At 46.2% G+C, this 17,780-nt stretch overlaps 2 protein-coding genes across 2 annotated transcripts in view; both read left to right on the top strand.

Annotated features, from left to right (window-relative positions):
* The window catches only part of LOC141105169 (uncharacterized), a 53,528-nt gene that overhangs the window by 8,509 nt on the left and 27,239 nt on the right, over positions 1–17,780 (top strand). The window contains exon 9 of the mRNA XM_073595060.1: positions 3,064–3,071. Within this exon, the coding sequence (XP_073451161.1) occupies positions 3,064–3,071 (8 nt within the window). The remainder of the gene's footprint in view (positions 1–3,063; positions 3,072–17,780) is intronic.
* LOC141105147 (uncharacterized) lies at positions 9,076–17,561 on the top strand. Its single transcript, XM_073595033.1, has 7 exons — positions 9,076–9,142; positions 10,735–10,863; positions 11,103–11,237; positions 11,324–11,447; positions 11,563–11,660; positions 11,771–11,920; positions 12,032–17,561. The coding sequence occupies exons 2-7, from the start codon at positions 10,768–10,770 to the stop codon at positions 12,206–12,208; spliced, it is 780 nt and encodes a 259-aa protein (XP_073451134.1). The 5' UTR covers positions 9,076–9,142; positions 10,735–10,767; the 3' UTR covers positions 12,209–17,561.

The following is a 17,780-nucleotide window of genomic DNA, read 5'->3' as shown; positions in this document are numbered from 1 at the left end:
ATTGGCCAAGCATGCACTATGACCCGCATGCTTGGCCAATCACAGCGCTGTCAGTAGAGAGAGCTGTAATTGGCCAAAGCCAGGGTGGCTTTGGCCAATTACGGCTCAGGGCATTTAGTACACACCCCACACTATATAAGGCCGCCTGCACGGCGGCCCTGTGTAGTGTGTGTTCCGGTGTGCTGAGAGATAGAGAGAGAGAGAGACAGTGTCATTTGATTTGAGTTAGATAGATTAGGCAGAACAGTCAGTCAGTTAGCTGCACTTACAGTGTATTGTGTATATATATGCATCCCAGGTGTTGCATATATATATATACACTGTATTCAGTTTAGCTAGATCCGTTCCTGTTATCTTCTATCTAGACTATTTACATTTAATGCAGTGCGTCCTGCTCACAGTGTTCAGCTAGATCCGTTCCTGTTATCTTCTAGACTATTTACATTTAGTGCAGTGCGTCCTGCTCACAGTGTTCAGCTAGATCCGTTCCTGCTATTTACATTTAGTGCAGTGCGTCCTGCTCACAGTGTTCAGCTAGATCCGTTCCTGTTAAATTCCTACTGACCGGCAGGCTTGTCTGGTTACAGTATATAAAGCTACCTGAAGAAAATTACAGGTGTTCTATTTGATCCTATTAGTACCACGGTCAGGCAGCTAGACTATTTACATTTAGTACAGTGCGTCCTGCTCACAGTGTTCAGCTAGATCCGTTCCTGTTATCTTCCTACTGACAGGCAGGCTTGTCTGGTTACAGTATATAAAGCTACCTGAAGAAAATTACAGGTGTTCTATTTGATCCTATTAGTACCACGGTCAGGCAGCTAGACTATTTACATTTAGTACAGTGCGTCCTGCTCACAGTGTACAGCTAGATCCGTTCCTGTTATCTTCCTACTGACAGGCAGGCTTGTCTGGTTACAGTATATAAAGCTACCTGAAGAAAATTACAGGTGTTCTATTTGATCCTATTAGTACCACGGTCAGGCAGCTAGACTATTTACATTTAGTACAGTGCGTCCTGCTCACAGTGTACAGCTAGATCCGTTCCTGTTATCTTCCTACTGACAGGCAGGCTTGTCTGGTTACAGTATATAAAGCTACCTGAAGAAAATTACAGGTGTTCTATTTGATCCTATTAGTACCACGGTCAGGCAGCTAGACTATTTACATTTAGTACAGTGCGTCCTGCTCACAGTGTTCAGCTAGATCCGTTCCTGTTATCTTCCTACTGACAGGCAGGCTTGTCTGGTTACAGTATATAAAGCTACTTGAAGAAAATTACAGGTGTTCTATCCCAGCTTAGTGCAGCTACAGGCCATTAGTATGTCTGGAAGGCCAAGAAGGAGAGGCAGACAGTCACAAGCCAATAAGAGAGGGCAAGCAGGCTCTGTGTCTAGTGCTGGTCGTGGAGACGGTGCATCCTCATCAGCACGTGGCCATGGGACACGCTTGGCCTTTTTTTCGGCAGCTGGCCATGTTGAGCCGCAACATGCGGAAGACTTGGTCGAGTGGATGACCAAGCCGTCCTCATCCTCCTCATCCTCTCTCACCCATGCCCAGGGTGCTTTGTCTGGCAAAGCAGCGGCCTCTTCCCTCAGCTCAATGTCATCAGTGACTCCTTCCCTAGCTCCACCATGTCCTCATGAGGATTCCCTCGAACTGTTTGACCACAGTGTTGGGTACATGCTCCAGGAGGATGCCCAGCGTTTGGAAGGCTCTGATGACGATACTGAGCTCGATGAAGGCAGTAACATGAGCGCGGACAGAGGGGGTGCCCAAGAAGGACAGCAATCTGGCAGTCATGCTCCCCCTGCTGCAGCATACTGCCAGGTTTGCTCCAGTGATGAGGAGGGAGGGGATGATGAGGTCACTGACTCAACGTGGGTGCCTGATAGGAGAGAGGAGGAGGAGGAGGAGGAGGAGGAGGAGGAGGAGGAGGAGGCGGCAGCACATCACCAACGAGGCAGGATGCCCTCCAGGGGCCAGCCTAAGGGCAACACATTGACTGCATCACACCCCAAAGCTCCACATGTGCAGGGCGCTGCAGTCTCTGCGCGTTATTCAAAAAGTTCTTTGGTGTGGGCCTTTTTTGAGACGAGTGCATCAGATCGCACCGCTGCTATTTGCAACATATGTCTCAAGCGTATCTCGCGTGGCCAAAATATCTCCCGCTTGGGTACCACATGCTTGACCAGACATATGTTGACCTGCCATGCAGTTCGTTGGCAAGCGTATCTAAAAGACCCACACCAAAGAACAAAGAGGATCTCTCCTTGCTCCTCATCAGCTGAGATTTCCAACCCCACTAGACCTTCAGTCCTCTCTGAGACCTGCAGTGAGAGGAATGAAGGTGTAGAATTAGGTGTGTCACAGCCAAGTACTTGTGGGCAATCTGCTTTTGGTACACCGACGTCAGATTGTACCAGGCAAATTTCCCTGCCCCAGCTGCTGCACCGCCGAAAGAAGTTTGCTCCCAGCCATCCACATGCCCAGCGGTTGAATGCTAGCTTGGCAAAATTGCTAGCACTTCAACTGCTGCCTTTTCAGTTGGTAGACTCTGCCCCCTTCCGTGAGTTTGTGGAATGTGCGGTTCCTCAGTGGCAGGTACCCAAACGCCACTTTTTCTCACGGAAGGCGATTCCGGCTCTCTACCGGCATGTGGAAGGCAATGTCCATGCCTCGCTGGACAGGGCGGTCAGCGGTAAGGTGCATATTACCGCTGACTCATGGTCCAGCAGGCATGGACAGGGACGTTACCTAAGTTTCACGGCGCATTGGGTGACTCTGCTGGCAGCTGGGAAGGATGCAGGACAAGGTGCAGTAGTGTTGGAGGTTGTTCTGCCACCACGCCTCCAAAATGCTGATTGTGACACACCTCTCTCCTCCACCCCCTCCTCTTCTTCTTCCTCCATGGCCTCTTCCTCGGAACCAGCGGTGCTCCGTAGGCGTTCAAGGGGCTACGCAAGTACGCAGGCCAAAAGATGCCATGCGGTGCTTGAGCTGGTGTGCTTGGGGGACAGGAGCCACACTGGGGCAGAGGTTCTGTCAGCTCTGCAGGGGCAGGTTCAGAGGTGGTTGACGCCACGCCAACTTAAGGCAGGAATGGTGGTTTGCGACAATGGCACCAACCTCCTCTCTGCCCTCCGACAGGGACAAATGACCCATGTGCCCTGTTTGGCTCACGTCCTTAACTTGGTGGTGCAGCGGTTCTTGGGCAGGTACCCGGGCTTACAGGATGTCCTGAGGCAGGCCAGGAAAGTCTGTGTGCATTTCCGCCGGTCATATAATGCCAGTGCTCGGCTGACGGACCTCCAAAAGGAGTTTAACCTGCCCAAGAACCGCCTAATCTGTGACATGCCCACCAGGTGGAACTCAACGTTGGCCATGCTGCAGCGGCTGCACACGCAGCAGAGGGCCATCAATGAGTACCTGTGCGACTATGGCACCAGGACAGGGTCAGGGGAGCTTGGTTTTTTTTCCCCACGCCAGTGGGCCATGATCAGGGATGCATGCACTGTCCTGTCACCATTCGAGGAGGCCACGAGGATGGTGAGCAGTGACAGTGCATGCATCAGTGACACTGTCCCCCTTGTCCACCTGTTGGAGCACACGCTGCGTGGAATAATGGACAGGGCACTTGAGGCAGAACAGAGGCAGGAAGAGGAGGACTTCCTTAGCTCTCAAGGCCCCCTTTATCCAGACAGTGTTCCTGCGTGCCCGCCGATCACACAGGAAGAGGACGAGGAGGAAGAGGAGGAGGAGGAAGATTGTGTCAGTATGGAGGTGGAGCCTGGCACTCAGCATCAGCAGCAGTCTTTAAGGGATCAGTCCCAAGAAACACATGGACTTGTACGTGGCTGGGAGGAGGTGGCTGCGGACCATGTCGTTCTTAGTGACCCAGAGGACTCCGGACCGAATGCCTCAGCAAACCTACGCTGCATGGCCTCCCTGATCCTGCAAAGCCTGCGTAAGGATCCTCGTATTCGTGGTATCAAGGAGAAGGACCAATACTGGCTGGCAACCCTCCTTGATCCACGTTACAAGGGTAAGGTTGCGGACCTTATCTTGCCATCGCAGAGGGAGCAGAGGATGAAACATCTTCGGGAGGCCTTGCAGAAAGGTCTGTGCAACGCGTTCCCAGAGACTGGGAGGTTACAAACTCCTGTTTCTGGACAACGTGTTGCTGAGGCTTCGGTCAGTCAAAGAAGGAGCGGTGGAGAAGGTGGCCGTCTGACCGATGCGTTCAGACAATTTTTTGGTCCGCAGCCCCAAGGTATGATCGGTTCCAGCAACCATCGCCAGCGTCTGTTTTACATGGTGCAGGAATACCTAGGGGCAAGATCAGACTTGGACACCTTTCCCACCGAAAATCCTCTGGGTTACTGGGTCTTGAGGATGGATCACTGGCCAGAGCTTGCACAGTATGCAATTGAGCTACTGGCCTGTCCTGCATCCAGCGTTCTTTCGGAACGCACATTCAGTGCTGCTGGAGGCGTGGTAACCGATCACAGGGTGCGTCTGTCCACCGACTCGGTCGATCGGCTGACCTTCATAAAAATGAATGAGTCTTGGATCACCACCAGCTACCAAGCACCTGATGCTGATGTAACCGAATAATTTTTTTTGAAATCTCAGATCCCTTCAAAGACTGCCTATGCTGATGCTGAGTGACTATCCCTGAGTAATTATCCTCTTCCTCCTCAATCATCACGCTGATAGCTTGTAAGAACATTTTTGGTTCTGGGCGCCACCACCAGTGCCTAAGGCACAATTTTTCAGCCCCTGTTTAACAGGGGCGTGTAATTACAATTTTTGATGTAATACTTTGCAGCAGGGCTCGTTCCTGCATTCCAACTAGAGTGTCTGTGAGGGGTTGCAGTGTTGTGGCACCAGCACCAGTGCCTAGGGCCCAATTTTTCTGCCCCTGTCTAACAGGGGCGTGTAATTACAATTTTTGATGCAATACTTTGCAGCAGGGCTCGTTCCTGCGTTCCAACTAGAGTGTCTGTGAGGGGTTGCAGTGTTGTGGCACCAGCACCAGTGCCTAAGGCCCAATTTTTCTGCCCCTGTCTAACAGGGGCGTGTAATTACAATTTTTGATGCAATACTTTGCAGCAGGGCTCGTTCCTGCGTTCCAACTAGAGTGTCTGTGAGGGGTTGCAGTGTTGTGGCACCAGCACCAGTGCCTAAGGCCCAATTTTTCTGCCCCTGTCTAACAGGGGCGTGTAATTACAATTTTTGAAGCAATAATTTGCAGCAGGGCTCGTTCCTGCGTTCCAACTAGAGTGTCTGTGAGGGGTTGCAGTGTTGTGGCACCAGCACCAGTGCCTAAGGCCTAATTTTTCAGCTCCTGTTCAACAGGGGCATGTAATTACAATTCTTGATCTAATATTTCACAGCAGGGCCCTGTGAGGGCTTACAGTGTTGTGGCCACAGCAACACCTAAGGCCCAAATTTCTGCTGAGTATATAGGGCAGGACCCTACTTTCAAACATCTAACTTACAAACGACTCCTACTTGCAAACGGAAGGAGACAACAGGAAGTGAGATGAAATCTACCCCTAGGAAGGGAAATTCTCTCCTGTAAGAGTTAATATGGGAAAACAATTTCTCCTTTCCACTGATGCTTTCCAATCCTTGTTCCACAAAAAAACCCAAATTTTCAAAAAACATTTTTCATTGGGACAAAAAAGTGAGGTGAAATCTTCTGAAGAGGAGGAAAGACAGCAAAACAAATGTCACAGGGGTGATAACCCTTCCCTATGTTTTCCAAAAAGCTTAGAAAAGATTTTTTGGCTGGAGCTAAACACGTTAAAAATGTTCAAAATTACAAACAGATTCTACTTAACAACAAACCTACAGTCCCTGTCTTGTTTGCACCGCCTGTATACTGCTGTTCAGAGTATATAGGGCCTGGTGGCCCCACACCTTTCCTTATTTTAATTTGGGTGCGGGGTTCCCCTTAATATCCATACAAGACCCAAAGGGCCTGGTAATGGACTGGGGGGTACCCATGCCGTTTGTCTCACTGATTTTCATCCATATTGCCATGACCCGACATGACATTAAACCCGCAAGCAGTTTTAAATGAGATTTTTTCCTTTAAAAATGACATTTGGTGCAGGGACTGTTCTAAACATGGGAAACACGCGTCACTTTACAGGCATACTATAGACACCCCCCAGGTACGATATTTAAAGGAATATTTCACTTTTTTTTTTTTACTTTAAGCATCATTAAAATCACTGCTCCCGAAAAAACGGCCGTTTTTAAAAGTTTTTTTTGCATTGATACATGTCCCCTGGGGTAGGACCCGGGTCCCCAAACCCTTTTTAGGACAATACCATGCAAATTAGCCTTTAAAATGAGCACTTTTGATTTCGAACGTTCGAGTCCCATAGACGTCAATGGGGTTCTAACGTTCGTGCGAACTTTCGGTCCGTTCGCGGGTTCTGGTGCGAACCGAACCGGGGGGTGTTCGGCTCATCCCTACTAGGGATTATCACTCTCTCTATGATGAAGGCTATAGAGGGTCCATGAGCTGTGAAACAGGATTGTATTGATCCTGAATTGGACAATTGAGAGTTAATGTTCGAAAGGAAGAGTATCACAGATCTTCCTGCAATCTGACACTGAGTCTGAGAGTGTGTTATTGTGGGAAAGAAGGGAAAAATATGAAGTGTCCACTCACCAAAGTCCCAGTGACTGTGATATCAAGCTTGCTTTCAGCGCTCTAGGTGGCTCCCCTTTGTGGTTGGTAAGATTCCCAGGCAAATCTCCCCAGGATTATTGGCTCCGGTGGTCTCAGCGATGTCGCTGTGATTTTCTGCTGCACCTTGTGATGATAGCGATAGGGCTTAACTGAACTGTCTGTACGCTCCTGTTCCCTCAGAAGCTTTGACAGTAGACAGGACTTGAGTACACACATACACCCAGTTGCCGGGTCTAGTATGGCCTGACAAGTGCAGCTGTCCTTCTCCATCTTTGGGTACCGGCCAACTCTGATACCCAGACAGAAATAGTATTTAGCCGTCCATTCAATCCTCCTGCTCTCTCCAACAGAGTTGTCTAACCGCACACTCTGAAGCCTCTCTCTCCCCACTGCCCCATGCTTTCCCGGGCTTTTCTATTTATCTGACCCCTCCTGCATTCAGGTGTACTGGATCTTGTAGTCTCATGCGGCAGAATAATAATGGTATTCCTGCTTAATTAACTACATCTCCCACAATCCAGTGCTTTGGCTGAAAGGGAATCAGAGTGGCAGAACTCCATCTTGTGGTAGAAGTAAGGAACTTCTTACATAACTATCACCCATCACAGTACAGGATGAAACTTGCACATTACATTTACAATGGGTCTCGTTACACATATACAACCCAAGGTACAGACAGAGCGCAGTGGTCAGGAACATGTCATATACAGCCCAGCATATAGAGGGCAGTGATCAGGAGCTTACCATATACAATTCATTGTACATAGTGCCCACCCACCCCCTCCTGTACCATATCATCCACATGCCATCAACTTGGGGGAGCGCAATGTCAGGGTGGATCCCCCTGGCACAACACATTGTCTCCATGTTTATGTGGACAAGGGCCTCTTTTCCAGAACCCTGGCTGGTGGTTATGGGGTGTCTATGAGTGGGGGGACTTAAACCTGGAAGCCCCCTTTAACAATAAGGGGGTTCTCAGATACCACCCCCCTATGAATGAGTATGGGGTACATAGTACATAATGGTACCACTAGCTGAATGGCAGCTCTCATTACTGTCATCGTGGCATAAAAAGGGGTGGCACAGTGGTGACATCATTGCCCGATATGGCCAGAGACCATGCTTGGGCAGTGATTTCAATGCTATCCCTACCTGTTCTGCGGTTATGCTGCTTCATGCATTGACATAACTCCTTAGACCCAGTCTGTCCTGACAGTATGGTCACCTGCTGACTTGGCACCATCCACAGGCAGCTTAACTCTTCAATTAGACACTGAAGTTGAATCCAACCAAATATTACTTCAGACAATTGCAGTACAGAGGATGTTTTTTCCAGTCTTTTGAAGGGTAAGAAGACAATGACTTTCCCAAGCCCTGTCTCTATGAAAAACTATCACTGACTGAGTGAACATGGAAGAGGAGGGGCTATCTAGTGCTAAACTAACTAGCTCTAAACAGGAGGACAGGATAGAGAAAGGTACCGAATAACATTAATAAACAAGTTGCAATGGCCCAACACTGCCACTAGAGTAAGAAGACAATGACTTTCCTAAGCAAGTCTCTGTGAAAAGCTAACACTGACTGAGTAGACATGGACGAAGAGGGGAGGATGTAGCTCTAAAAGGGAGGTGAGTGGATGCCCTGGCCAATGACCATTTAGTTTGCCCATCTGATAAACTGTGAACAGCTTGGGTTTGGGTCAAAACTTATGGTCAACCCAAACTCAAAGCTCATCCCCACTGAGAAACAGAAACTGTTCATCTCTCAAAGAGCTCCAAGCGACCTTTGCAGGAACCCTGGTTGAGAAAGGCTGGACTAGGCAGTAATATATTTCTATCCCCCTTGGTAGGAGTGGAGATGAGAGCACACTATGGGATGTTTCTCAGGGCTGCAGTTCTTTTTCTTTTTTTTTTCTTTTAATACTTCCCATAATTTTTATTTATTTTATCAAACAAATACAAATTAATTGAAGTTGCTGCATATATTATACAACATTTGTAATACAAAAACTCAGAAGGCATAAAGTATAGTACTGATATAAACCTTGACGGCCTAGTCCAGCCTACCCCGGTTGGGTTCAAGCTGTAGGACTGGAAGGTCACCACTTTAACTATGCTTCTTACAGTATAAACTATGAGTATGGAAATAATGTTAGGAAGGGAAATTAAAAATAACGAATAACCAAAAAGTAATGAATGGCTGCAGCTCTTCTGAGCTCCACAAGGTGGTGATCTCACTTCTACCAAGACAGGAAATCTCTATGGAAGACAGGAAGTGATGTCAGGTACAGACAGGAAGTGATGTCAGGTACAGACAGGAAGTGATGTCAGGTACAGACAGGAAGTGATGTCAGGTGCAGGCAGTTCCAGGTTAGAGGTGAGTCGGGAGGAAGTAGAGAAGAGACATTGCTGGAACTTGGCAGCAGAGGGGGTAATAAGATATTATTTTTTATTAACACCCAGTAACCCCCCGTCATGTCCGTCCTCTTCCTCCATATATATATATATAGTGTGGAAAACTAGATAAACCCCTTCATGGTCAGACCATTTCCCCCACTTACGGGGCCGGAACATTCTCGTCATTTTGGACTTAAAGTCCATTGGCTCCCTCTGCTGTTAATCAAATCCAATGACGCGAGTGTTGGGGGTAGGGGGCTGACTCCGACATTCTGTGTCTATGCATGCAAATGCTGGACTTGGGAGCGCGCCCGCAAGGTAACCCCCAGGGAGAGCGCTTCTCCTAGGGGATTATACGATTTGGGGAGGAGCTGATAGCGCCAGAAGAGGATGATTGGGTCCACTCTGTGCAAAAAGAACTGCACAGTGGAGGTAAGTATGACATGTTTGTTATTAAAAAAAAAAAAAAAAAAAAGGAGCCTTTACAATCACTTTACATTCTAGCAATATGGTCCTAAGAGGCTGTGAGGGGGTAATAGAGCTAAAGACTCTGGGGGGCCTCTGAGATGATGGTGATTCTGAGGGACTCCAAGGGGTTAGTCAGGCTTCAGGGTTCTGAGGGAAGAAGAAGCTGTAGGGCTCAGGGGGCCTCCAAGGTAGGGAGGGTGGGCTCTTGATCAATGATGGTCCTTCTACCTGCAAAACTCCTGCCAGGAAATGAAGGCACCCTTCACCTTCTTCCCATGTTACTGGTCAAGTAATCTGTTCCAGAACACCAAGTGGAATGAAGAAGGGAAGTCCTTCACCCTGGGTTCACACTCGTTGTTAGAGGATCTGTTTCTGCAGACTCACTTACCAGGCCGTGTTGTGGGTCTGAGGGAGCGTCCAATACTTTCCCATGACATAGACTGTATCAGAGCCTGGTACCGGAATCCAGAACACCAGGAACCCACCACCACTCTGTACAAGGTCTTGATTACTACAGTATACTTGGCAACTAAAAGAACAAACCCCCCCCCCCCCCTACTGTTCTCCTTCTACCCACACTGGGCTGCCATTGGAGGGATGAGAACAAAATTCTCCCCTCCCCCCCCCCACAGCCCTCCACTTCACCAACATCATCCTCCTCCTATCCAATCCAATCTCTTCTCTTACTGTAGAGAGTGACAGTGACATCACTCCTATCAGTCAGCAGGCTGCCAGAGATTGGGGCCTTGTAGTCAGAGTTCTGCCAATTATCCAGATTAGCCCAGAACTCCGACCAAAAGTCAGCAAGTTCCCCTTCCTGGATATCATGATGACCCTACATTGACCTCACATCACTGCCTCAGAGAAAACCAAGAAGACAGAAGAAGAATCGTATTTATCATTCCTTGTCTGCAGATCTAAAACGATCCAAAACCAGTTCAGAAACAAAACAAACCCAACAGAGAAAAGGGAATTTCTGATCCGGCTGGCTAAGAGGGTCCCGGGACCTCGAAAATGTAACAAACACTAAATAGTTGAAACTAAATTTGTTCACATGGGGGCAATAGTTCTTAAATGTACAGCAACCCTCCTACAAACACTATCCTATTATTGTGTGACCAATACCATCCAAATAATTCTTACTTTCATTTCCCAAAGTTATCCGTCTACAAGGAGACCTGTATAGATCAAATGATGGCACCAATGAGGATGGAGGAGGACCGGAGTCACATGACTGAGAAGATACTAAACTTCACCCTGGAGATCATCTACCTGCTGACCGGAGAGGTGAGGAGGATTCTGGGAGGTCACATGACATCACTCTCATCTCTGTTAATAAAACACAGACCTGACCGGAGAGGTGAGGAGGATTCTGGGAGGTCACATGACATCACCCTTATCTCTATTAATAAAACACAGACCTGACCGGAGAGGTGAGGAGGATTCTGGGAGGTCACATGACATCACTCTCATCTCTGTTAATTCTGGGATTCTAACTTGATATTCCTATTGGTTCTCCAATACAGAGTTTTCCTCTTCTGAAGTCAGGTGATCATATGACCATCACAGTGCCTCCATGTGACTCCCTAAAACCTGAGAGACACAACATGGAGAAGATTCTAGAAGTCACCAAGAAGATGATGGAGCTGCTGACAGGAGAGGTGAGCGGTGCTGGGAATTCTGGAACATTATCCAGTAACAGACAAGGGATGTGTCTGGATGGTGACTGTATCATTGTGTGTGTCAGGTTCCTATAAGGTGTCAGGAGGTCACTGTCTATTTCTCCATGGAGGAGTGGGAATATTTAGAAGGACACAAGGATCTCTACAAGGACGTCATGATGGACAATCAGCCGCCCCTCACATCACCGGGTAAGAGGAGACTTTATTGTAAAGGAGAGAGCAGTACGGAGGGTCCACCTAGATCCCCATCATCTGATAAACACATAGAAACAATGTATTCAGTCAGTGTGTGTGTTTCCTACAGATGGATCCAGTAATGGGGACCCACCAGAGAGATGTCCCTGTCCTCTGTATTCCCGGGATTCCACACAGGAAGATCACACCATCCCTCACCATCATCAGGTAGGTGGGACTGAGCATGAAGACCTAAATAATGATTCCAAGCTCTGACATTCTTCTATATAATCTCTTGCTCCGTTTTACACATATATTCTATCATCTTTGGGGTTTAGGGTGAAGAACGTAAAGACATCAAAGCTGAAATTAAAGAGGAAGAAGAAGAGATGTCAATGTGTGGAGCTCAGCAGTCTATGGAAGAGGGAGGTCCTCTCTATTCCCAGAATTCCGCACAGGTAGATCACACCATCCATCACCATTACAAGGTTGGTTGAACGGAACATCTGGGACATGGACTTGTGAGACGATGTGTGGATCTTTTCTATATGTGATTTCACAATCTTACATTTTACGTTTCTTTCATTCTGTTGGTTTAGAGTGAAGATCCAATTGATTTGGAATTTGAGGTTAAATCAGAAGAAGAAGAGACGTATGTGAGGGATGATCAGCAGTCTATGGAGGAGGATGGAATAACGGGGACATTTATAGAGGAGGACACTCCTACAGAGATCAGCACAGGTGGATTATTAATAGTAAATACATTCAGTATATGATTTATATTGCACTTTACGTAGTCCTAATGCCTTCACTATATACTCTATGTTGTACATTACATACCACTGACCCATACACTATATACTCTATGTTCTACATTACATACCCCTGACCCCTGCACTATATACTCTGATGTACATTACATACTCCTGACCTCCACTCTATATACTCTATGTTGTACATTACATACCCCACTTTATAGGGTGGGGTATGTATAGGGTGGTCCACAGTTTACGGTAAGAGGCAGTGCGTGCATACCCACTGGAGAAGGATTCCTCACAAGATTTCTTGTTCACCATTTGGAATCACAATATTTGGACTCTCTATCATTATGAACTTTATACTTTATATTCCCTTTATATTCCCCTTTAAAACACCCTTTTTTAGTGCTGTACCTTTTGTGTTTATAATATATACAATATTTTGTACATTACATACTCCTGACTTCTGCTCTCTACCCTCTACACACTGCTATATATAAACACAATATGTATTTTTTTATATCTGATGATTTGATTGGAGCACAGACTTTTACATGTTAATAATAATGTGATAACATCCTCACACTTTGGAACCTTAAACAGAACGTGATAATGAGGGAGGAGTCAATAACCCAATGATGGTGGTCTTCCAGGGTCATTCCAGTCTTCACCTTGGTTGTTCTTCCCCCATCCTCACTCTCTGACCTCTAGTTGGGCTCAGTCCCGCTGTTATTCATGACTAAATCATGGAGTAAATAAGGAAGTGCAGGACTTCTTGTGTTGGGAAGATGGCAATAAGTGATGGAGGGGGAGGGGACACTCGTCCTATAATCTCCTCATCACTGTCACTCCTATAAAGGACAGTTCTCATTGGTTAATAACCCAAAATCAATCTGCGCAGTCACCCAAATAACCAATAAAATATTTAATCCTACATATCGGTTAATAAACCACAAACATGGTAAACCGACACCTAGGCTAAATGGAAGGCGCTCAAAAACAAAAAAACGTGTATACCTTACAGTGTACAATGATGGTGACGACCTCTAAATAATCAATGAGTTGCCTAAATAGAACAGTGTGCAAACGTGGTGATAACCTCTAATCGTGAGTCAATCACCTCAATATAATAGTGGTGATACCCTCTTTTAGGTGAAACAATCACCTAAGTATAACACACTAAAATAACAATAACCCACCAAAAATATATATATATATGTATATAACCTGTAAAAAATAAAATTAAAAATAAACATACAGATGTATAGTGTGACCTTATACATTAATAAAAGTGACAGCAACTAGAAAAATGAACACGTGCAAGTTTTCCAATTCATGCTGCAAAAGTAAAAAACTTCATCTACAGTTCATGAATGAAAGCAGTCTCCAAACCAGCAGTAAGTGACAAAAAATAGTGACGATAAATTGAAAATCAAATGTCCCGCACAGATGATTCCTCAGTGATGTGTGTCATATGATGAGTAACTTGGTGCTTCTTTCACCTCACCACCGTGCTAATGAATCCCACTCTCCAGACCTGCACTCACCAGAATAACATGCCAGCACTCTCATGCAAGGCAAATCATGCTCTTTTTACCACACTCCAGGGTAAATGGTGTATACGAGGTTCACAGCGATGGTTTTCAATGGATCCACATAAAAAGAAATAAATGCCCCAATAGTGTAATTCAGCAATAACAATTTATTAAAATCACTGCACTCCTCACACATAGCACTCACATTAGTGTAAAATCAAAAGGCACAAATCGTGTAGTAAACAGCAAGCCTCAACTCTGTGGATATACCAATAAACAATGGTCACGGCGGACCCGAGGTGTGCAGCCGCTGGGTAAGTTCTCACCCCTCCCTCGGAATTCCTCCGTCCCTCCGTGCGCTCGTAATCCTAACCTCCTGTGTGGCTGACAGCATGTACGTCACAACTCACAGCCACGCCCCGACATGTTTCGTCATGGATAGACTTCTTCAAACTGGGTTGCAAGCTCACACCATATAGGTGATTCCACCCCACCTACCTAATGATACAAATAGGATAAGCCAGTGTAGCGCTACCCAAAAATATAGGAAACAAATTATCTGGTCCGAGTCGAACGTGAGGGGTGTTCGTGGCAAATTTGAAAGCCGCAGAACACCCTTTAAAAGTCTATAGGAGAAATCAAAATTGCTAATTTTAAAGGCTTATATGCATGGTATTGTCATAAAAAGGGTTTGGGGACCTGGGTCCTGCCCCAGGGGACATGGATCAATGCAAAAAAAGCGAGAGCAAAATGACATTTTTAAAGGAAAAAAAGTCATTTAAAACTACTCGCGGCTATAATGAATTGTCGGTCCGGCAATACACATAACAGTTCATTGAAAAAATGTAATAAAATGGACCACAGTACACATATATTTGCAAATGTGTGCAACAAAACCCTCTTTTTTATGTGAATTGTCAGACAGGGTGAATTTGGTTTGTTTGCATTCTTACTGTTTTCCCCTTCTTTTCTTAATTATGGATCCTCCGAACCCTGAGTCTCCCTTCTGATGCTGCAGCAGTCGGATCAGCCCGGAGTTGGTGGTGCTCGCAAACAAGACCCGGACATCAATATTCTATCTGGCCCTGCAGAGGGTTATATCTGCAAGCCCGTATGACCTCGCCATAGAGGAGGTCCAACAAATGGGGTAAGGGCACATCCATTACTCCTCTCCTGCAATCAATGGTGGCTTGGAAGTGTTTTTGCATCTTTTCACCTTTCTGCTTTGATGTGATACACCAAAGGAACGTCTCTTTTTTTTCTTCTTCACTTATTTTGGTTTTTGCTAATTTGGTTTTCATGGACTGAATGTGGTGTCCTTTAAATGATTGAGCGATCAATCGCATTTTCAGAACTTTCACCTCTTTTCAAATATTGTTTCATATTTCTTCAGTTTTTATTTTTTATTTTCCATGGAGATATGATTTAATGCACAATTTGTATTTGTTGTCTTGTTATTTCTCTGTGTTGGGATTTAAACACATTGTAGCTCCGGGTATTACCCCAAGGAGCTTTCTAATTGTACTACCTCATTATATTTTGCTAGCGCACAAATTTTATATACTCTCTTCACAGACATCAGGGATCTCACAAAGGGGAGGAGCCGTATTCCTGTCCTAAGTGAGGGAATTGTTCCTCACTGAAGTCCTGTCTTCCTGTACATCAGGGGTCCCTTGAGATGTATTAGTGCCTTGAGTGTGGGAAATGTCTTGTATATGAATGTTGCTGGACATGTGGGGAAGAAGCACACCCTGATATACACCTCAGATATACTCCATGGCTGATCTTCATCATGTAAGAAACAGTTGATAAAGAGATCAGAGATCACCAAAGACATGGATGAAGTGTTGTACCGTGTCGGCCATTGATAGCAGGAGAAAAATAAAAATGGAGTCCTTACTTCTCATTTCTCATTGGTAAATTTTGGGGTGTAAACCTCTGCAGACAATTAGAGGTCTATTTATTTTTTTTTAATCCTTTGAACAAATGTGAGTAACATACACCCAGCTGTGACGAATATTGCCCGTATTTTATCTAATACAGTGATTTCCTATGGTTATCACCTAGTGGCCATAATGCGGTATTACCATCTCTCCCGATGAAGGTATTCCAGGAAAAGTACCACATCAGGCCAGTAGATGGCGCTGACCATCATATGAAATTACTGTGTTCATTACATTTCGAACAGAATACGTCACGGCTCGGCAAAGGCTTCTCACACTCATCCAACTATTCATTTTAAGATGCCGACCCTCTTAGTTTCCTTGTCAGGCACGACTTCATACAAATAACTGAGATATCATACTCATGCACTTATCACTACAGTAGACATCAGAGAACATGAGTTCATTAAACCAACAATATTACACCAACCTAAGATTTATAATGAGAAATTCACCAGGTGAATTACTATGCAGATTTTCTATGAATAGACCCCTAAATATCAGGAGACGTTTATATATAGATGGGAAATATGTTGCAGCTAAATAAATAGACCTCCTAGCAATGTTATTATCAGGTTGCAGCTAGGGGGAGCTCTAATGTTTAAAGTGTGACCACAAGAGAGTGATTCCATCTAGCTCACATTAAAGCGGAGGTTCACACAAAAATGGAATCTCCGCTTTTTGGAGCCCTCCCCCCCTCCGGTGTCACAGTTGGCACCTTTCAGGGGGGAGGGGGGGTGCAGATACCTGTATAATACAGGTATTTGCACCCACTTCCGGGCATAGACTCCCGCAGGAGCTATGCCACTTCCCGCCCCGCCACGCTGTCTACCTGGAGACAGCCGGGGCCATTTGGATTGCGCAGAGTGACTAATGCATGCGCAGTAGGGAACCAGAAAGTGAAGCCGCAAGGCTTCACTTCCTGATTCCCTTACCGAAGATGGTGGCGGCAGCACCCGAGGGACGGTTCGGCCTCGGGTGCCGACATCGCAGGCGCCCTGGACAGGTAAATGTCCATATTTTAAAGGTCAGCAGCTGCAGTATTTGTAGCTGTTGACTTTAAAAAAAAAAAAATTTGTTGGACCTCCGCTTTAAAGACTGGAAGACTCTCCAGACCAGGCCTTTATCACCTTCCCCTGGTTCTGAGGGTCCAAGGAAACTTCTAGAAGCTAGTGGGTGGAGGTACAGAGACAGGGATCTGAGTATTTATGGGAGATTGACCGATCACCAGGCGGTGGGGGGGGCCTGCCAGGGTGGTAAGATGGACCCATAAATATTGAAAAGCATGTTCAGCAGGGGTTGTTGTCAGGTGAAAGATGGAGAGCTGAGGTAAGGCTTGGGAGGGGACCCCGGGGCTGGGGGGCTCTCCCTCCAAGCAGCAGGAGCTATGGAAGGAAGGAAAGGAAGCTGTAGAGAGACCTTCATCACCCTTCAGTCTCATCCAGGAGACACCCTGTCTAGCATGGGAAGACCTGTACAGCAGGAGGCCTGAACAGCAGTCTTACCTCTACCTATCACCCCCAGGGCCAATAACTGTGAGGGCTGCCAGATGCAACATTTAGCAAACTTTCATGGTTACGATGTCACGGCTAATCTAAATCCCTTGCTCTGGGACACTTTTCAAGGCTGCCAGGTGGGCTGGTATTTTCTGCAAGAGTTGGGACTTTGTGAGTTTCACCGCAGGGAACATAGCCTCCTGAAGAAGAGGACATTTACTATTGATCCATTAGAGACTGGCAATATTCTGGAGGGAGTACAGTTCAGGATATGCATTTCTTGTTGTGCATAGTGAAGAAGTTTCTCCTCAAATTGTTCTACCAAGTTCAAGTTGGGCATCCCATAATCCCTCATCCCAATGCAGGTTGATTTGCCTCAATAAAACAACATAAACAAGCCCATGGACTGGTTACTGACTCTGTGTGGAAGTTGGAAAATGCATGTTGCCTGGCTGTGCAGGAATAGGGGGACCCTAAATCCAGCGGCTCTCTAGGGGGCTGCACTACAAATATACACCCTAGTGTACAGAGTGCAATGGTCAGGGGTCTGTCATATACAGCCCAAGATACAGAGTGCAGTGATCAGGGGCTTCTCATATACAACTCAGTGTACATA

Source organism: Aquarana catesbeiana, linkage group LG08, assembly GCF_042186555.1.
Source record: "Aquarana catesbeiana isolate 2022-GZ linkage group LG08, ASM4218655v1, whole genome shotgun sequence".
NCBI classification, from domain to species: Eukaryota; Metazoa; Chordata; class Amphibia; order Anura; family Ranidae; genus Aquarana; species Aquarana catesbeiana.
Note: the sequence above shows the minus strand (reverse complement) of the source record. Positions and strands in the feature narration are given on the sequence as shown.

What these genes read in the sequence shown, in the direction of transcription:
- LOC141105147 (XM_073595033.1), top strand. Translation starts at nt 10,768, where the DNA reads ATGATGGCACCAATGAGGATGGAGGAGGACCGGAGTCACATGACTGAG. An exon ending in TCTACCTGCTGACCGGAGAG is followed by an intron (nt 10,864 to 11,102) that starts GTGAGGAGGATT and finishes TCTCCAATACAG; the next exon opens with AGTTTTCCTCTTCTGAAGTC. An exon ending in TGGAGCTGCTGACAGGAGAG is followed by an intron (nt 11,238 to 11,323) that starts GTGAGCGGTGCT and finishes TGTGTGTGTCAG; the next exon opens with GTTCCTATAAGGTGTCAGGA.